General features: G+C 40.3%; 2 protein-coding genes across 2 annotated transcripts in view; one reads left to right on the plus strand and one right to left on the minus strand.

Annotated features, from left to right (window-relative positions):
• Positions 1 to 409: 409 nt before the first annotated feature.
• On the minus strand, positions 410 to 6,580 carry bri3bp (bri3 binding protein). The gene is made up of 3 exons (XM_069699425.1): positions 6,252 to 6,580; positions 5,015 to 5,117; positions 410 to 4,390 (listed from the first exon to the last, which is right to left on the minus strand). Exons 1-3 carry the CDS (start codon positions 6,426 to 6,428, stop codon positions 3,969 to 3,971), a joined length of 702 nt encoding a protein of 233 aa, XP_069555526.1. The 5' UTR covers positions 6,429 to 6,580; the 3' UTR covers positions 410 to 3,968.
• A 2,315-nt stretch (positions 6,581 to 8,895) lies between these two features.
• stpg2 (sperm-tail PG-rich repeat containing 2) overlaps positions 8,896 to 20,626 on the plus strand; it is a 59,055-nt gene continuing 47,324 nt past the window's right edge. The window contains exons 1-6 of the mRNA XM_069699420.1: positions 8,896 to 9,025; positions 9,546 to 9,649; positions 10,056 to 10,223; positions 12,044 to 12,202; positions 15,643 to 15,758; positions 17,193 to 17,304. Coding sequence (XP_069555521.1) covers positions 8,926 to 9,025; positions 9,546 to 9,649; positions 10,056 to 10,223; positions 12,044 to 12,202; positions 15,643 to 15,758; positions 17,193 to 17,304 — 759 coding nt within the window. The 5' untranslated portion in view covers positions 8,896 to 8,925. The remainder of the gene's footprint in view (positions 9,026 to 9,545; positions 9,650 to 10,055; positions 10,224 to 12,043; positions 12,203 to 15,642; positions 15,759 to 17,192; positions 17,305 to 20,626) is intronic.

Consider the following 20,626-nt stretch of genomic DNA (forward strand, 5'->3'; position numbering starts at 1 on the left):
TAGCTCTTGATAAAAAAAAAAAAAAAAAATAATTCTAAAACTATGGGATTTTAGTAATCACCCGAAATGTAGTAGTACCACCTAGTCCCAGAAATATCATTGTTAGCTATTTATCACCAAATACTATAAATGCTACAAAAAAGAATCTTAAGTGATTTTTCAGGTGATCGAAAAGAAGTTGAAACTTTAAAGAAACATTTAATCTCAGATATAATAGACTGTACACTTGTGGATGCACTGTCAAAGGTTCTACGTGCTTGCATACACTTTTGTTTTTGCTGAAATTATTCTCATTATTTTGATTTAAGAGCTTTCGCCCTGTTTTACAAACACACACACACACACACACGAGAGAAATCACATCTCCATGAAATAAGTAATGAGTCAGAAAGTGGAAGACACTCAGTCATACTGTGGTGTTTAATTTATTCAAATCTGGACCTCAGTTTCACTCAAAAAAAAAAAATCACTTTCCCACCAACAGCTTTTCATAAAGACACAGTCAGAAAACAACAGCAGGCAGAACAGTTTGGCTCTTGCCACATCACTTAAGTACAGAAATATTCAGATAAAAAAAGGTCTAAAAATGTTAATTGGTGACATGAAAAAAAAATCTGCATCTAGTCAAAAATCGACAAATACAAATAATTGGCACAGAATATTATAAAAAGCAGGCTACAGTACATGGAATAATAGGAATACGTAGGATACAGTGCATTAAAATGAACAGAATTACAAGTCATTCAAACGACACTCTTAACAAGGAATAAATATGGTCTGAATGGAACATTCAATCTGGTGCCGAGAGATGCCAACAAAAAGATCCACTGCCATCTTTCAGCATCTAAGTGATAACAAGTGATACATGAACAGATCTACAACTAGTGGCAACTTAAAAGTACTCACTGTCTCTTCCATGGTATCTCAGAGGGAGGATAAAGTCTCGCTCTTGGAGCCTTTTGAGTACGTTTAAGATGAGAGAACAGCGTACCGTTTGAAAAGTAACAGTTTCACTTATAGTTCATTTTTCTTGAACAGTTTTCAGTGTCTTAAAATACAAGATTTTATAAACACCTCTGAAAATCCTGTAGTAAGTGAAGTACGGTATCACATGTTTAGGATTGAACTACCAAACAACAATGCCCTGATCCATCATAAATAACATACATGATTCAGTGAACACCTTCTTAGATCACACATTAGTTAAACACACGCAGATCATTGGCTACAGACTGATAGGCTAACCTTACATGACACCAGAATCAAGTCCTTCTCAAAAGTGAGCTGCCCCTCTGCAAATGGAAAAAAAATAAAAAAAAAATACCCTTTTTATTCACCGTATTTAAAAATGTGCCAGCGTGTCGGAAACACAGACAGCACTGCTGGAACGGGAGGAGAGAGAGTGTGTTTAGTTTAGTCCTGTAATGACAAACAGCCTTCTCAAGTGGGATAATTTGGTTGACACGGTTCAGTGCAAATGTTAACTTCCATTCTACAGAAAACCGAAACTTATCGTTATAAAATTCCAAATATAATCAAGTTGGCTAATTCATCACATTTTGTAAGAGCTCTCTACCTGGGCAGTCAACATGTATATATATATTGTAATATATCTTAATATTAAGAGGCATAAAAACATGCAAGAAACACCCAGATGACACTGGATATATGGGCTACCTGGGGTGGTTTACTGCAAGCTTGACATGTTTGGGCAAAATATGACAAAATGTACAAACAACTAATACACATAGTTTCAAATATCTTTTGTACGTAATGTATATTTTGTTTAGAATTTTGCTCGCACTCAGCCTTTATTTCATAATAAATTTGCAAGTCAAAACAACAGATCTAATATAGAAATATAGCCATTGTACTGAGCACATGAAAATCCACATGCACTGGAAATCATCAAACTGTGCTGGAAAGTATCCAGAGTCCATGTACGTGTCTGTACCTGATATTGGAGTGATACAACATCTTTCTTCTCCGAGAAAAATGTTAACATTGTACCCTTACTATTGAATGAAATGAGAAATACATCCCATAGCTGGTAGTTGCTGAGGATGTGAATGTCATGCGTATCAATATTGGCCGTTGTTTAGTCGATTTTTCTCATTACACACGGAAAGCACCAAGTTGTCCCCCCCTCCCCCCCCTCCAAAAAAAAATCTGCACAGCATTAGGGTCATTTCTATAAAACCATGTTTATGCAGTATAGACATAATGAACTGAAAAAGGGAAACAGGGGGATGTAAGTAGACAAGGATATGCCACAGTGACGGGGAATAGAAAACATTCTCTTATGACAATACACAATGAGAAAAACAATGGCAGAAATAAACATATAAAAAGTCCTAACGAACTAGAGGGCTGCACTGATGCACACAAAGAATGTTTTTAAAAGATTCTCATACTGCACGAGTCAATCAGGCCGGTCGTTTACTGCAAATTGAATACTGGTAAGAGATATGATCACATACTAGCATGGATAAATTGTAAAAAAAAAAAAAAAAAAAAGCACGGTGAAATGGTTTTGTGCCATAATCCCCCCCCCCCCCCCCCCACAGGATCAAAGGCACTGGACCTCGTTTAATCTGAAACCAAGTTGACAAACAAATATAATTTATACCTGACTAAAATTGCAAACCCATAATGATGTGTTTGTGTCAAGACAGATTTCAAGCCAGTGTTGTGTGACTCAAAGGACCTAGGTGATTTTTTGTTTTTGGATAAATAGCTTCCTGCATTTGTTAAAAAAAACAACGCTATTTATCAATTTAACTCTTAGAAGCACTAGCTACAGTTCAGATCTCTACAATAATTCCACGCTAGTATCAAAATCATGAATGAAAAGCTGGATTTGATCATGGCATCAGACATGAATCAAACAAGGCAAAAACACAAGGATTGTAAATAACAAAAAAAGTGAAACCATATCTGAACTGTGACGAGACTCAAAGACATCAAGACATGATTTTAATATTCTTGATATCTCATTTCAGTTCGACGTACGTGTTGGGTGAATCCATACAGTCTATGGGTGAGTCCCTGAGATATTGCTGCCTGTCTGCATTTTCCCCAAGTCTGATGGTGACTTTTAATACAATGCTTTTCCATTTCATAAGCTTGACCCTCACACAAGCACACACACACACACACACACACACACACACACATTCAAGTAAGTCATTGAGATGCATTTGCTCATGCACAAACACACACACATATTAGGAAAAAGAGGTCCTGATGTTAAACTATTGTCACTATGGAACGGTGACTCAACGAAATATACTAGATCTACATGATTTCAACACTTTGGATGGAAAATGGAATAAATAAAATCTTACTAGGGACAACTATCAGACATCTTGAAGATTTTACACATTAGAAATGACAATGTTTGCATCGGTCCCTGGTATCATAAACCCCGCCCCTTCCTAGTCAGTGGTTTCAAAAAGAGGGGAAAAAAATGTGTGGACAAAACAGAGTCTTAACCCCCAGGTTATTTACAAGGATCAAAATAAACAAGCGTACATAAAATATGCTCATTTATTTAGCACAAGCATTGACGGTGTTTAAGCAAACACCAACATTTTAACTCTAATTTGGTGTAGAATTAGACCGGCATTTAGAAAACCTCTGACATCTCTCTGATTACTTGCTCAGAGATGTAGAAAAACCTTCCAAAGCTTTGAGACAAAAAATAAGTTGTTTGGTTGATTTGTGTAAGCTCCACGTCATCCGTCCAAGCCTCTGAGGATTTTTACTTATCTCTTCACTAAAATCAACTCAGGTTGTTAAAATACTGTATTCAAATCTAGTTTTGTTGTCCCCATTTGACAATAGAGGTGTAAATACCCAGAAGTTGTGTTGCTTCAGATGTGCACAGGAAACAGTATTCTGTTACCAAATACATCTGGTGTTTCTTCAACCCTCCCCCCAAACTCACCCTTCAACATACAGGAAGTCTACTGGTCCCCAGTGCGTTCCAGGCTGTCCATGACACGGCTCAGCCTGATGTTGAGCAGCCTGATCTGAGTGTCCAGGTGGTCAATTTTCTCTTCCAGTGAACCTGCCCCGCCTCCCCGGCGCCAGTACGTTCCCACGGGCCCCGTCATGAAGTACACAGCCATGACAAAGCACAGCGGCAGCACTGCGCGCTCAGGGTCACCCTCAAACTTCTGCAGGATGTAGAGGCAGGACAGGGCAAAGAGGGTGACACGTGCCAGCCAGAAGAAGCGTCCAAACACAACGTGCAGCAGGTAAAAGAAACCCCCGAGGAACATAGAAAGGAACCAGTAGGCCAAGAGCACAGCGGCAACCAGGAGCAGGGCACGTGCTGGGGAGTTGGTGAGCGATGTGGGGCTGAAGTAGTGGCTGAGGTTTGAGGCTGCGCAGGCGAGAGCGAGAGAGGGACAAGAGGAAGTTAAAGTTGTTAAAAAAAAAAATATATATATATATATATACCTACAAGAAATCCTAAACGCAGTTGATGCTCTCTGGAAGCTGGGAGGGCCGACTTCACTTCAGGGCATTTCAAATTTCTTCATGTTTCACTTTTTGTCTACCTGTATACATCACTGACATTTCTTACTGAAATGTTATGAATATACTGGGGACGTACAATAATATTGGCACCAACCAAACCATACAATAAATGTTTTGAAATGAAATACCTGCCTCGGCATAAAATGAACAATTCTGCTGATATGACAGGCTGGTAAAATGCTGCTTCAATCATGCCTAAGTGCTCAACACTTCTCTTGTAATTAAATGTGTATATTTTGAAATGCATTACGTCTGCATCTGCCAGTGGGCCGTCACAATAAGAGTTGGCATGATAATCTGTTCACTCCACTACAGGAGAGACTTGGTGTTCTCTGCAATTTGGTGGAAGAAATTGGTGAATATATTAGTATCTGCAATTAGCCAAATGAACTGGAAATATCTGCCTATTAGATGTCTGCAAAGATCAAATATTGTGCATCGCTAGAATATACATTTAAAGACTTACAGTCAATGCCCATCACATCCAGCAGATCTGACCAGATCTTCCAGACGGTGTCCAGAAAAGAGTCAACTCCATGGACGAACCGCTCCGTTGCTTTGGAGAAGAACTGAGAAATAATGAAAGAAAGTGGAGTGTGGTTAGTTTGTGTCTCATCCATACATTAAAGGTTTACCTTTAACTGTTTACAGAAGGAATTATCTTGGCACAGTAACTGAAACAAACCAACAACAACAAAAAACAAACAATACTAAAAAATGTCCAACATTAGTTTAAAGTAACTAAATCAATCATCATGACAAATATTTAGGTCTTTAGGTATTTACAGTAGCCCGTCAGCTACTACCTACAGTATCGATTTAAACATGACATAACACCTTTTGATCTGACATTACAATGTTTTCTTTTGCTTTAATACTTTAACTACAGTTTGCTGCTAGTACTTTTACTTAATGCATGGATTTGACTTGTAACGAAGTATTTTCACATCACTGTACTTCTCAATACTTCTTCCACCACTGGTGCTGCTATATCGGTAACCGATTTTAAACATTATAACAGGATCAAGTGGCTTTACCCCACCATGACAAGAGTCTTCATAGGAACCACTCCCTTTGCTCGTGACGAGTCAGTATCAGTTTAAAAGCAGTCTAATACAAGAGACTAGGTCAAACTACATCAGAGTACTATGAAGACTACACATGTAAATGAGTGAATTTCAACATGTTCTCGACAGTAGCTGAAGCTGCCAGAGGAAGATGACCACGTGGTAGCCAAACATGATGTCAATTCGGTTTGGTTTGTCGGCTAAACGCCGGAAAATAACATTTTAATTTGGAAATGCAGGAAATGCAGCAGGGCCAATGAGAGCACACAAGCAGCTTTCTCCTCAACGAGAGAGGAAGTGCACTTAGAGAAACAGCTGTTTGACATTTGTATGGCTTTCCAGAGATGCACTCGCGGATGGACTGAGTACGATAAATGAATCGGTTTCACAACAAAATACCGACATCAAAATGCTCGTATGCAAACCACAGTCATGCATGTACAACAGCGCTACGTCGACTAATATATAAGGGCACATTTTTTTCAAAATGGCATCCGCAAAAATGGCTGGGCAGGCCCGGGCGCGCTTCTTTTCTGTTCGCCAGGCTCAGACCGCCTCCCTGCCGGACACCTGCTGCAAGCCGCTCGAACGAAGCATGCCTGCCGCGCAATCATGGCACGAAACGGCCTCACTCACCTTGTACAACCCTCTGATGTTGTCCTCTCCGAAAACGCTGCTCAGAGTCTGGTAGATGCCATTAGCTGCCCGTCGGAAGCTGTTCTGGTTGCTGGTCCTGCTCCTCCCCGCTTCGGCCGTGCACAGCAAAGACGCAGAAAGCACCAGGGAAACCACGAAAAACCGGAATCCTTTCATGGCACCAAAGGCGCAAAGGTGTATACCGAAATGGTCCGGTTAAACGCAGAGTGAATAGGGTACTCGGTACTTAGCCGCCCAAAGTGAGGCACCTTGCTGGATAGGAGGACACTCACTGGCTGTGATGATGGCGACAACTCGTGTTGCTTTCACGGACGCTTCGTAAAGTCCTCTTTCCGCGCACTATCCTGGTTTGACGTGCGATTTTGGACGAAGTCAAAGGCTTAAGAGAGTAAACTGAGATTTTGTTATCCTTTATTTTGTCGGCTGAATGGTAAGTAAATACTTTACACTGCATTGGCGGAATAAATATCCTGTTATAATCGATCTCTAATTTGGTTATAAATGTTGTATATTCAAAAAAACATTTACCGGTACTTATAGAAATACCCAAAACGCTATAACCCGACAAATGCCATATATGGACATACCATAAGTGAGATTTCATCACCCCAGTGTCGAGTCCCATTTGTCCCCCCCCCCTTTTTTTTTTTTTTTTTTTTTTTTTTTTTTTTTTTTTTAACAATTTGCCTTCATTCTTCAAACATTTCCTATTATCCGTAAAGGCACCACTTGGCATCATGTGAATTTGAAGCAGGTTAGGCTCCTCTAAAGCTTTCTGCTGCCCTCCACTGCCCCCCACTGATGAAGTTAGTTCCCTCTCTTCCCTGAATCTCAGTCCAAAAGACTCATTCTGCTTAAACACAAAGTAATCAGCACATCCAAATCAGACTTCAACACCAACATATTTTGGTGTGTCTGCACTAAGAAGCTACCGTCTGTCCGCGTGTACAACCAAACATTTAAACTACAAGCCTAAAAAAAAGATTGTCCATTGAATGTAGAGGAACAACCACCCCTCAAGTCCTTGTAACCCATTTTTTCTTGGCATAAAACAATAAGAAACCATGTTAGTATCTGCATCTCTACCCTGATATTGTCTAATCCCATCTCTTATCATTTATTTTCAAGTGTTTTTTTGTCCATATCCCAAAAATATGTTAAACCTATTCTAAGGCCAGACCAAGTTACATTAACTCTAGATCTCTAAAATTTTTTACCCATTTAATGCAGAGATGCTTACATGTCCTGTTTTATGGCAGTTTTCTGAGAAGCAACCAACTTGTTTTTTTTTACAGAAAAGGGATCCAACATTTTTTTATTTTTCAAAAATCCTCTCTTCCTGGGAAAACACACTGGATAATTAGTAAACTAAAGTTGCCAAAACATCTTCACAAATTTTAAGTGTCATAGCCTACTCTCAGTCAGTGGTTAATGATGCAGCTTTCAATCAGCTACACATGTTTCCGTCTGTTTTAGTCTTGTTGGGTTAGTATGGAAATGCGGGGAATCTGTGGTGTCAAATTGTAGTGTGGGTTTTAGGAAATTGCATGTGAGCATATGGATGGTGGGTTAATGGTCAGCCTACTTGCATACCAATTGTTTTGATTATATCCCCGTTTCACTGACGATATTCACTTTCAGTTCTCGTCTCCTCAGCAACAGATATTATCTTTCAGAACTAGATATGTCTCTGCTGTAATGTTACTTATTTATCAAATCAGAGACTAGTGTGCAAGGGAAACCTCCTGCTAGTGAGACAAAATAAGAAGTTCAAATAAAGATGGAGTTCACTGCACACTCCAGAGGGGCACTTGTTACCTCCTGAGTTCTCATTATACAAATCATAACTACACTGAGAAGGAAGTAGGTCAAAACTAAAAAAAACAACAACCAAAAAACAGGAGTGGTAGCCCATTAAGGCCAAATGCAGGAACAGTTTTTTTTTTTTTTAACCACAGATACAAGCAAGACTTTGAATGAGCTTCAACTGGTCTTCACTTGCATATATATATGCTTCTGCCACGTTTTATTCACCCACTAGATGGTAGGATTGGGCTGCGGTTGCTCCTTGGCACGCACTATAAATAAATATATAACCTACACTAGATAAGTATGGCCCATATTAGCCTAATTATAAAACATTTAAAGTTTATAGGCACATAGGCCTGCTTTTAGCACGATTTCACTAATAAGTCATCAAAAACAATAACAGTAAAAACAAAGTCAACAAGTATTACTAGAGTTTTAAACATGTTCATGTTGAGCCTACAGTTGATAAAAAAAAACAAAAAAAACAACAAAAACAAAACAACGCCACGAGGAAAGATACTGATAAACCTTACTTTTTTTTTTTTTTTACTATAATACCACGAGTCACTTCGTCTTCTCTTTCGCGTGCTTTCGGATTCCGGTCGCCTCGTAACGACATGTGGTATCCAGGCAACGAGGCATGCAGAGTAACGAGCATAGTTCAGTCCGAGAAAGAGGAGAGCAGGGGCGGGAGTGCTTTAACCTCGGAGCGGCTTAATAATTAACTAAAATGACAACTATACCCTCTTTGGGTGGTATACAAATTAAGTTTAGTTAAGACGATAGTCCGTTTTGGTTCAGGGTGAGTAAAAAAAAAAAACTAAAAAAAAAACTAAAAAAAAAAATGTACGGAAGAGCTCCAAGAGTGACCTTCACAACAAGTTCACCTACCGGTACAGTTGGCCCCGGATCGTACGATATCAGACGGCATTATCAAATAGCAGGTAGTAAGACTTGAGTTGAAAAAATAAAACTATAGTCTCGTTTTTTAATCTACATACAACTGTTTCTCTCCACTGAAAACTGTGGCCAAAATGTACTATTTTGAAATGAACCTCAAATAAGCTCTTGCTAGCTTGCTAGCGTAATTAAAAAAAAAAAAAAAAAAGTTTTAAATTGAAATATGGATTTAAATTTTTTTTTAATTTTTTTTTTTTAGAAAAATGTCACAGCATTCAAACGTCACAATGTTTTGCTCACAATGCTGCATATGTTGCCTCCAGATGAAGGACAGATGAAGTCTTGTGGCAGAGTAAATCATTAACCTACAAAAGCCCAAAACGTTCTTGTTATTTTGTCCATCTGCTCCGTTCCTTAAAAACACAATGCAACTTGTTTTTACACTGGTGTAATTAACTGTATTTCATATAATGCAAACATACATGTAGCCTTAACATGTAATCATGCTGTTATTTAATAAGCAAGTTGTACTTTTGTGTGTTTGAGTTTTTCTTCTCATTGCAGATGGCTATGCTCCATTCCAGTCCTTGACCAACAGGCAGACAGGATTCACACAGTCCTGTGAGAGCCTGCCAGGGCCTGGACAGTATGACACCTCACCTGTCAAGGTACTGTAGGGTAGAGAGAATCATTTCATTTACCAACAAGTCCGGGCCCGAGTGTCCTGGAGAGCCATAGATGGGACGTTCTGCCCGGCACCTGAGAAAGAGGGTCATTTTTAAGAGGGACAAGAATGTAAAGTTTTTTTTTTGTTAACTTTTATCAACATGCCATCAAGAAGGAAGATAGAGCAAGTTATTTTGCTGTTAAACTTTTATAACATGGAATTTGCCAATTCGAAGCAGTTAATAATGATTTTGCAGAACCAATAATTTGACTGTCCAGAGGTTCATAAATAAGTATAATTTTCAGTATTTAGTTCAAAACTATTTTTATTTTGCTGGAAATACATTTTGTTGATTGCAGTCCCTTTATGTCTTTGCTTGCCTTTCTGTTGAACCCTCATCTCTTCAGCTCAACGTCCATGGTGGCCAGAGTTTGCAGAACCGCTCCAAGCGTTTCGATAACGTGGAGTCAGAGGTTCCTGGCCCCGGGACCTACAACGTGCTACCTGCCTTACAAAAAACGCTCAGGGCCACCACGGCTAATGTAGGACAGCCTGAGAAGCGTGGCGGAAAAATGGTAGGCATATGGGTGAAGATATGACAGCAAAGTAAATAAGTAGTACTGACCATGATTTATTATAGATTTACTCTTTTTGTGTCATTCATTTGAGTTATATTTATACAGCATGTCTTCTGTCTAAGAAATGTATGTAAAAAAAACTGTGCCCTCGGTTTTCCCTGATTGGGACACACAATGGATCAAAAAGTCATATCATAAAACCAAAACAAAGGACAAGCATGGAGTTTAGCTGTCCATGATTTGAAAGTTTGTGTAATGATGGCATACATATCTCCACATATTGGAATCCACGCAAATACCGCTCAACACCAATCTATGGAAACTTCAGTATGCTATTTTAAAACTGTTGAAGGAAACACTTTATCCAGGCTTTGATCAAAAGAGCTACATCCCTCCTGTTGTAAAACAAACAAACAAACAACAACAAAAGCCACCATATGATGCATTTATTGTGCCATTTTAAAATGAATCACAATGTATATTTGGAACAAGGGCGGTGAAACAAAGGAAAGAGACAATATGACACTTTTTTTTTTATCTATAATTAAGACAGAAAATCTCTCACATCATTGAAAATGTGACAGGCTTAGTAATCATGATTCTGATAGAGATAATGAGTGAAAATTGTAAAGACATCTGACAGTCATGTAAGAATTGGTAACTTGGTTTCAACTGTTACAGTGACAATACTTTTACCTTAAATCAGTAAATGTAAAATATCAGCAATATCTCAAGACACAGTAGCCTTATTAGGCTGAATATGCCAATTATACAGTCTTCAGAAGCAGTAATGCTGCAGAGTTGGACCTCAATTGTCCGTGGATACTCTAGTTCTTACACTGTGGCAGTGAATAAAGCCTAAAGATAATGGTGTACCCTTCACTTTTGCATTCAGTGTACAGAAACAAGGAGGTGTACGCAAAACCCCCTTGACAGGTTTAGTATCGCTGGTCATCAAATTCAACAAACAAAGAGTGCCTTGTACCATTGTGAATCCAGATTTGGTACAGCCAAACTCTTCCTCCTGCTGGCAGTTACATCCAATGTCTAAGGTTTGAGAGTTTAAGCCTACAAACAAAGAAAGCAAACACTTTTATTATTTAGCCCACGTAATATCTGGCATGATATGCCGTATGAACTTTGGAAAAGAGGGTTTGAAGTTTGGGAAATTGGAGTCTGTCCAGTAGCCTCCAGCTTTATCAGAAGTGACACTGTAGTAGTAAAAATATTGAGTTTAACCTTGCTGTGAACTCTAGAGATGATTAGGTTGCTCTTTCCCTCCCCCTGCTGTTAAAATCATGTCCAGAGTATATGCAAAGATAAGCTATGAGTTAGTAATGTACTCAGGGCTTTCATCTGATCAAGACCGATACCAATGATTATCTCACTTCTCACAGAGACTGCAGCACTACAATACAGGATCTAACCACACATGAAAACACGAAAGAGCCTCGATAGGCTCTCTTCTCCTATGCTTGCTATAGTTATTTAATATATGCACACGCACAGCTTTAGAAAGTTAGTAGAGTAGCTTTGTTGACATTCCCCTCAGCACATACTGTACATACACCTCTATTTTTGAGTTTATCTGTCTTTCCTTCTTCCTTCCTCCATTTCTCTTGTCCTTTTTTTGCTTCCTATCCTCTCTCTCCTTCTCTCTCTGTCTTTGTCCCTCCCTCAGTTTTGCACTATATTGGCCCCAGGCATAACTCAGCTGCTTTGTAAGCCAGAGTGTTTTCTTGCCATCAGAAACCCTGACTTTTTGCCTCACTCTCCTTGCCATTCTTCTACATTTTCTCTTTGCGCACTGGCTGCAGGCTAAAAGTCTCCGGCTGGTTCATCAGTCAGATATCCCATCCATTCCTTCCCCGGGCCAGGCCTGTGGCTACGAGGCAGATGCCTGGGGTGTGCTCCGTAAGCAACGGCCCCCTCCCAAGGACAAAACCCTGGGGCCAGCCTACTACAGTCCACTGCTGGTAAGGACAAATAGACACACACACACACACACACACACACGCACACACGCACACACGCACGCAATCCTGTTAAAGTTTAAATATATACATCCATCAGAGTGTGTGAAATGCTCATTTGTGGATGCACGTGTGCTTTCATTAATCTGTACAAGTGCGTGTCTGAGTGTACTTAGTCTGCCACGTGGCGAGGTCCATTAGTGTTAGGCAGATCTAATGCACCACTGAACCCCCCCACCACACCTCATTCAGTTGGCCCAAAACCCATTTCCATAGCTAATGAATGCAGCTTCACTTAAAAAAAAAAAAAAAAAAAAAAGAGCCACAGCGCACCAGTGCTCATCCATTTTACATGCCAACAAAGAGAGCCATTAGTAATTATTCTTCAAGCTATATTACAATATTCACTTAAAATAATGCACACGCCTGCTGGTCTGGCTCTCAATTAAGTCATTTTTCATCTGTTAATGACCAGAGGAAGTCAACAGCGTCCTTGAGTGTTGGCCGAGGTTGTGTCAACACACCGGCGCAGGCACAGAGGCGTGCTGTGATTTAGAGCTATCAGCGGCGCATCCATCCATGGCTCTTTTTTTTCCGTCTCAACTTCTGTTGCTCTCCCTTTGAAAGTTCAACCTCTGTTTCTGTCTCTCTCCTTCCCTCTGTTCATCCGTCTGACACGCACATTCTTTATACTCAAACACTTCCCCCCCACCCCGTGCTCTGACTGAGTTCAAAAGTGTGGAGAGGCGGAATTAAGCGGTTGTCTGAGGACGTAACTTCAAAGCAGCTGGGACAACCTTTGAATGATAAGATATGAGGAAGAAATCAAAAGGACCTAACTTTGTTTTCTATCCGAGTGTTATTGAGAAGCACAAAAAACATCTTTATTGCTTTTATTGCTTGAAGTCTGTCGCGACAAAACAGTTTATTTACATCATTGATAGATAGTTGCAGCTTAGTACACTAGTGAAAGAAGGGCTGTGTTGGTATAAAGGAGACAGAGCACCTGAGCCAGTTAAGAAAGGGAGCATTTGAAAGAGTGAGGTTACAGCACTTTCTAATCGGCCATTGAATGAACGAGCTGCATTCGTGACAGGAGTCACAGCAGCTGTTCCACCACAAATATCTGTTGTAGGAATTATGCTTTCTGCTGTGTGTTTCATGCTCACTACAACGATATGAAAGCCAGGAGACATGGATGATAAATTAACAAAACTGCAGCGCCAACCACAGGTCATGGCGAGAAGTGTTTTTTTTTGTTTGTTGTGTTTCCCTGCCGTACGTTCTGTGCTACCTCGCAATGACGTTTGCATTTCCTCTGACATTTGCATTTCCTCTGACGCTTAGATAAAGGCTGACCTGTATTACGATACAGTAACTTGTATTGTGTAGACGGCTGGTTGGGACCACAGGGACAGTTAGTGCACCCTCAACTGTGTCTGTCATGCACAAATCAGCATCATTGCATTGAAAAAGAAAGCTAGCGGAGCCGGTCCATCAGCTCTCTCTCTGATTACTGCCGATAACGGGATGTCTGTGACTATGACGGGAGACTTGGTGTGACACAGCTGTCACTGTTACCGCAGCTGTAGCCGTGGCTGGGCTTTGGTTGCTAAGATTCCGGCTGTGACACATTTGTTTTTAATGGTTGTAACACTGACTACATGCAGCGATTGTGTGTGTGTGTGCGCAGTGGGCTTTCTGAGTGTTTTACTGAAGCTGCCGTATTGCTGAACCCCTGTGGTGTGTTGGTAATGTATCTGTCAAAGAAGCACTGCAGGTTCAACTGGTAACAGCTGAACATTATCCACAGCACCAAATATTGCACCCCTGCAGCGGCTGAAGTCCAAACAGTAATCATATATCCATGATCTGCTTCACCCATCACAGCCGGGCGGAGCAGCTTCAGCTGTGCTAACAACCAGTGGCTGAATACTGTTGGCGATCAGCCATTGAATATTGAAAAGGAGAACTAAATGCATCATCTCTACTTTCCGCAGTATTTTCTGTAACGCATAAGCAGTCTTCAAAAACCTCTCGTCCTGACCTGTCCGGAGGTCCGTACACGACAGCACGTCTAAAAGGCGTCTAAGTGAGGCTTTTGGCCGCACCTGCATTATAGTTCTTCACTCATTTATTTTGAAAGTTCCCCGTTTAATTTGTCAACAATCTCTATGTCTTGTTCGTGACAAAGATTTTCTTTTTTTTAATACAAGAAATCAGGTTTTGGTCACTCCACACAGAATCAGAATTTGGTGTTGTATGTGTTTGAGAGAAGCACCATCAGCAGTTGTAGCCTGTGGGATCCAGACCAACAGAAACTTTTATTTCTGGTTGACTATTTTATTCCATTTTATCAGAACTGAATGGGTATGTTTATACACACTGGCTGTGTTTTTGTTTTGTTTCTAAAAGCTCCCCTTGACATGAATAGAACAATTTGCACCTCTGAGCTCAGTGCCAGCTGCGATAACATCCCGGTTCTTGTATGTGTCTGCATGCAGTACAGAGCAGTTATGTTTTCTTTTTAACTTCAGGCATCTGAACATCGTTGCTTCTCATCTGCCCTCCTCAAAACTTGATTGGAAGATTACAAGGGCCGGAACCTCAGATCTCGTTCTCCAGTCGCTGTTAAAGTGGAGATAAGAAGACAGGCGCCATGCGGAGTTAGAAACTTTTTGAGACTCCCTGCCAGTTCTCGCATAACCTGCCTCACAGAAGAGAAACAGACAGATGGGTCAAGGAAGAAGTTAGAAAAGAGACAGAAGAATTTGAACAGCTTTGATTTTTGATTTGAGAAGGGCAGTTTTTTTTTCATTCGTTTTCCCGAAATTGAGGGACAAGGAGAAGACTTCTGTCAACGTCAGGAACATGAAACTCAGAGTCTTATTTTCTCGACTGTTATAAATGAATTCCAATTTGGCATTTATTTAATAGAGAGAGAGCAGAATGACATGCAACAAATGTCCGGCCAGTATACTTTCGAGAGAATCTCAATATAATATTTCTAAAATGTGTATGACGGCAGCCGGCCAGTTCTATTCCAGCGTAGCCTCTCTCAGTTGTTAAGCTGCAGAGTGGACGGGTTCTACATGAAAGGCCGGAGGCAGAGAAAGCAGGCTGTAAAACTTAGAGAGATATTAAAGGACGAAGGGTCTCCACTAGATCTCTGACATACTCTGGCATTTAGCTGAACTTCACATTTCATTCACCCCCAACTTTATGAGCCGGGGGTGGAAGAGAAACCAGATACATTTGAATGAGTCAATTCTATTTTCTGCTTTGTTCATCCATTTATCATCGCCTTTTCTCGCTGTCGTCCTTTTCCACTCATCTTCTATCTCTTTTCATTTCTTTCTGGATGATGTTCTCTTCCATCCACTCCGTACCGCCACTATTTTGGCATCTGTGTTCTCTCCCCTATTTTTTTTCTCTTTCTCCAGTTAGAGATGAGTTCTGCACAGAAGTATAAAGGGGCCCACTTTGGCAACATGACCGGGAAGAGAGAGGAGGTGAAGGTGGAGGTGGGACCAGGTCCCGGACAATATCACCCGGAGATGTGAGTATCACCTGTCATGTTAAGGAATTTAATGAGTACCCAAAATGCCCAAATGTTAAATTGTTGCTGGAAACTTTCACTTTCAGATTTAAGTTCACTTAAAGGCTCAGCGTGCAGGATTCGGAGATATGTATTGACAGAAATGGAATATATGTGTAATCTGAAACTAAGATTCGTTGTGCTTTCATTACCTCAGAACATGAGCCCTTCATATCCTCCTCCACGGAGCAGGCCATGTTGCACCGTCATGTTTCTACAGCAGGCCAAAAGGGACAAACCAGACACTGGATCTAGAGAGAGACTCTTGCATTTTCTGCTGGTTTTTGCAGCTACCGTAGATTCTCTTACACGTTTGGAAAGAGCTAGTGAGGCGAGGGTTGTTCAGTTGGCTGCAATCTTCAACATTGCCACTAATTGCCACTAAATCCTACACACTGCTCCTTTAAGTCTGAATTTGTATCATATTGAAAACCAAAGTGACACGTACACTTTAAAATGTGTAGTTAAACTGTCTGAAAAAAAATGTTTAAATTAAATCTTCTTAGTATGTAAATTATGGTTAACATTTGAGTTCTCCATAGAAATTGCTAAAGGTAGGAGTCCCCTTGGAACTTTGCGAAACAAGATGTAGCGTCTTCTTTAATTCTGAGTTATTGATAGTTAGTCAGATTTGATGGCCTACCATCAATGCATGTATTTGGAAAGAAAATGTTCATAACGTCACATTTTGAAGTGGGTATAAAAAGCCATGGGGCTGGTTAGATTAGATGCTCCAGGGCACCTAATCTCAGAAGTTCACTGCTCCTGAGCTCTAACCAGGATGTGTGCTGAATTGAAAGGCTGTTGCACCAAAGTGAGATATTGATTTGATCCTCCAGCCAGGGCATTATGTGTGACATTTTTCACATAGCATCTCTATTGATGGCCACGGAAGATGGGGCTTACTAAGCACTTCTACATGGGTGGGCACACATCCAGCTCAGCTATTCATAAAGGAGTTGATTTGGTGGTAAAAGGGAAGGCGCGCATGTGAACAATCATACTGTTTGCACAGGCAGACATATAGACGCCCATACAGACATGTCTATGATATACATGTACACACTGGAATAATTTAAACGTGAGTGATAATTCAGTCTTTACTCCTGGTACAGTTGTTTCTTATTACATTATGCGGAGAAGCCCCTTTTCTCTAGTTTATTCCTACTCTCTCTCCTCTGCTCCCATCTGTCTTTGCTTTGTTTACCTCTTCCTATTCATTTTCTCATTAAACATCTCGCCTCTTCTCTCATTCAAAATAGTTTATCTGTCTATTTTTACCTATTCATTTCTTCTTCTGTTCTTTTTTTGTGTGGTTTATTTTTTTTAATCTCTTTTATTTGTTTGTCTGTCTTTTGCTTCGAACTGTATTATTTTTGCCCCATTCTGTCCCAGAGTCCCAGAAACACAATATGAGAACGTAAACCTTCAAAATGAACAGAGAGGCAGAGCCGAGCTCATCATCCCTCGCTACCACGAGCTACTGCCCAGGCAAGAGGAAAAGAAGGTGAGTGTGTGTGTGTTGGCAGATGTATGTGTCCGTGTGATGATATACATACAAGTTTGGATCAGTGATAAAAAGGTTTAAAGCACTGGGATCAATGTCAAGCTCTCCAGCTGGGGACGGGCATCATTCTTTAAAAAGAGACAGTCAACAGTGGCCATTGTGGCCACAAATGGTAATGGAACCTGCATTTATGGGTTTTCCGGTGCATGTGGGGAATCACAATACAACACTGACACACTATCAGCTTATAAAGTTGTTATGGTGAATGTGTTAGCAAACATCCGGGAGAAACGGCCACATTCTTTTGGAGTCATGATTCTGTTTGCTGGATGAATACAAGTCTTATATTCATTCTCCTTTTTACTCTTGTTGATCTCTACCCGCTCTTGATCTGTCTCTTTGGTTGCTGAATGCTGCAATATGTTCACAAGCTTTTTTCCAACCTGTGCTTAGACACGTCGCTGTGAGTTGGTTTATCACAGCTTTTCTGTGTAAAACTGCTTCCTGTTGATATTAAAAATGAGTGGTTAAAGTAAACTGGAAAGGTAAAGGTACAGCCCGTAAAAAAACCAAAACAATGAGCTGCAAGACACTAAAATGCTGTTTCGCTGACAGTAACTGCAGAGTTTTGGAGTATTGTCACGATGAGCACCTACTTTCAATATTACATGTAGTCTTTAGAGAGATTGTTAACATAAAGTATTAATTTGAGCAGCTTTCTATGATATTAGTAGAGTAGTAAAACAGTGGTAGCCGGGCGTTTCCAGACACAAATTCACTGCCCGATTATAAGTGTTTGGCCACTCGCCACAAGCAATTGTTTCCAGTCGTTATATCCAACTGGGCGTAGACCTCGGCTCATTTTGAAACTATTCACCATCCTTTAACCGATAGGCATTGACAACCATATGTGTCGAAGCTCACTAAAGCTCCATCACAGTTACAACTCCGTGTAGCGGCACTGGTCGCTGATTGGTCCAGCCTTCAGAGTGGCCATGCAAACGTTAATGCGAAAAGTGTTTCCAGACTATAATGTAATGTGAAGAAACTGCAGCTGTGAGCTTTAGTCTGGCACACACCGAGCACAGCCCTGCTGTCAAGGCAGGCGGGGGTCTTTCAGATGTTATTAGTTTGTAGGTGGTGTACATACAGACATTTTTTTTATAATGCTTTATTTTGATTAATAATTGTAAAAGCTAGAGATGTAATTCACTAACAGTTCTGACGGTACTATTCCTCCTGACCATGTTGACAACAGCAAATACATTTTTAATCAATGGGAGACTCTGAATCATAAAAATGACGTACTATACATATCGTTGTGTTAAAAGAGTTCAGAGCATTATTATTTTGTCTTTTGTAAGTAATATTTAATGTGAAGTAAATGGAAAACCGTCATAACGACATCATGAAAAAAATAATGGACTGCATGCACTGCCCTAATTTACTAAATCCTCTAACCTTCAGATTTGAATACATTTTGCCGGTTTTAGCATATTTATGTAATGTTGTTTATTTAAACATGTGCTTCTCTACACTGATTTAGATTGATTCTTATCACAATAGGATTTGAAAAATGCAGATTCAGAATGAGTCATATTTTACAGTGAGAACAGTGTCAATGTAAGTACTTTGGATTTATTCAAGTCATTTAAAGATTAAATCATTCAACCCCCTCTCCCCTCTCTAATTATGATTCATCAGTTTATGTTATTGCCCACAGAGGGCAGTAAAACATAAGCTTTAATCACAGACTGGCAACCACACACACACACACACACACACACACACACACACACACACACACACACACACACACACACACACACACACACACACACACACACACACACACACACATTGCTACAGTGGAGTTGGATGAGTGGAGGAGAGTTACTCACCTGCATATGAACTTGACTGTGCTGACAGTGTAACGCTTTTTAATGCCTTATTTCACTGATCTCTGAGTTAGACTGGTTGAGACATGAGTCTGAAAAACGTAGGACGAGGTTTGATGGAGAAAAAGGCGAGCATATGTTGTTGTTGTTTTTTTCTGTCCAGCCTTTCAGTTTTTGCATTTTGCTTTGCCCCTCCTCTCTTTTAAGTGTCACTTTATTTTTGTGGTGCATAGTTAGTTATACATTAAATTTTAATGCACGAGTTCTGTCTCTTTTTACATAATAAATGGCAGCTAAAATTACCAAAATCTTTTTTAACATGCTATAATTTATCCCGTGACTTTGACTCAACAACTTTGCCTTCTGTTTATCCCTTTTTTGAGTGCGCCATGCTGTATTCGGACCCCCTACCATGATAGCTGCACCTCCATCCATCATCATTAGTACCTGGCAACTCAACTCACATGTTCACCCACACATACATACACTGACCAGATGGGTCATTTCCCACAGTGGGGACATTCAGGACAAACACCTTTTACTTCCTGGAGATCGGCAGACAGTCTGCCTCTAATGGCCTGAGGCTGCTGGTGTCCCATAGAGTTTAAGAGTCTGTGTCTCGGTGTTTCCCAATAAATAGTAATTCTGACACAGCAAGGGCAGTGACTGAGCTAACCACTTCAACAAACCATTATCGTGTGGATGCCTGCAAACAAAAGCAAAAGAGTTGTGAGTTGTACCAATAGAGTCCCTGATATTACCCTGCAAATACAAAGTTCATTGAAAGATAAAAGGTGCCCGAATCCTTAACATTTCAGTAGATATGAAAAAACAATGCTTGACTCCCAAGAACTGGGCTGAAAATGACCAAAATGAGCAGTGCTTCCTCTCTGTCTCAAGTTTCTATATTCTATATTTTATCCTAGGGAAAGCGTTTTCAGTGGCAGCCTTACTGTAAATCCACATACTGTATGGAACATATCTGATTCTGAGTACAAGAAATGAGTTTCATCCAAGAGGGAAGTGTGGTTAATATTCATGAAAGAAGACTGAGCTGTCTTTAGGCATATGGAGGACATATTGTCCTGAAATTCACTGCACTTCCCCTTCACAATGCTAACAATCACCACAGAAATCCGTGTCGGTTTAGTGCAGGCCTAGTCAAACCACCTCTGGCTCTGCAACCTTGTGCTTTTACCACAAATACAAAAATGTCCTGGCTCTGTATCACGGAATGTGGAAAGGCACGTGGATGTGCGTGCGTGTGTGCTTGTTTCCTTACCTCTCGCTGTCAGCATCACTAAGTGTGAAGTCTTGTGCTGTTAGCTGGTTTTCTATTCACAATTACTGCACTGAAATGGTGTAGTAGTCTTGAGTTTGCACTTGACATGATTGTTATAGCTGTGCCAATCAAAAGTACGAAC

This window comes from Brachyistius frenatus, unplaced genomic scaffold, assembly GCF_029030835.1.
Source record: "Brachyistius frenatus isolate BFR_SWC_R1_liver_20210118 unplaced genomic scaffold, ASM2903083v1 Contig_30, whole genome shotgun sequence".
Lineage (NCBI taxonomy): Eukaryota > Metazoa > Chordata > Actinopteri > Embiotocidae > Brachyistius > Brachyistius frenatus.

Excerpts from the sequence above, each read along its gene's own strand:
- bri3bp (XM_069699425.1), bottom strand. The coding sequence starts at position 6,428 with ATGAAAGGATTCCGGTTTTTCGTGGTTTCCCTGGTGCTTTCTGCGTCT. Across the intron at positions 5,118-6,251 it reads ACATCAGAGGGTTGTACAAG|TTCTTCTCCAAAGCAACGGA; the intron begins GTGAGTGAGGCC and ends ATTATTTCTCAG. Across the intron at positions 4,391-5,014 it reads GGATGTGATGGGCATTGACT|CCTCAAACCTCAGCCACTAC; the intron begins GTAAGTCTTTAA and ends TCGCCTGCGCAG.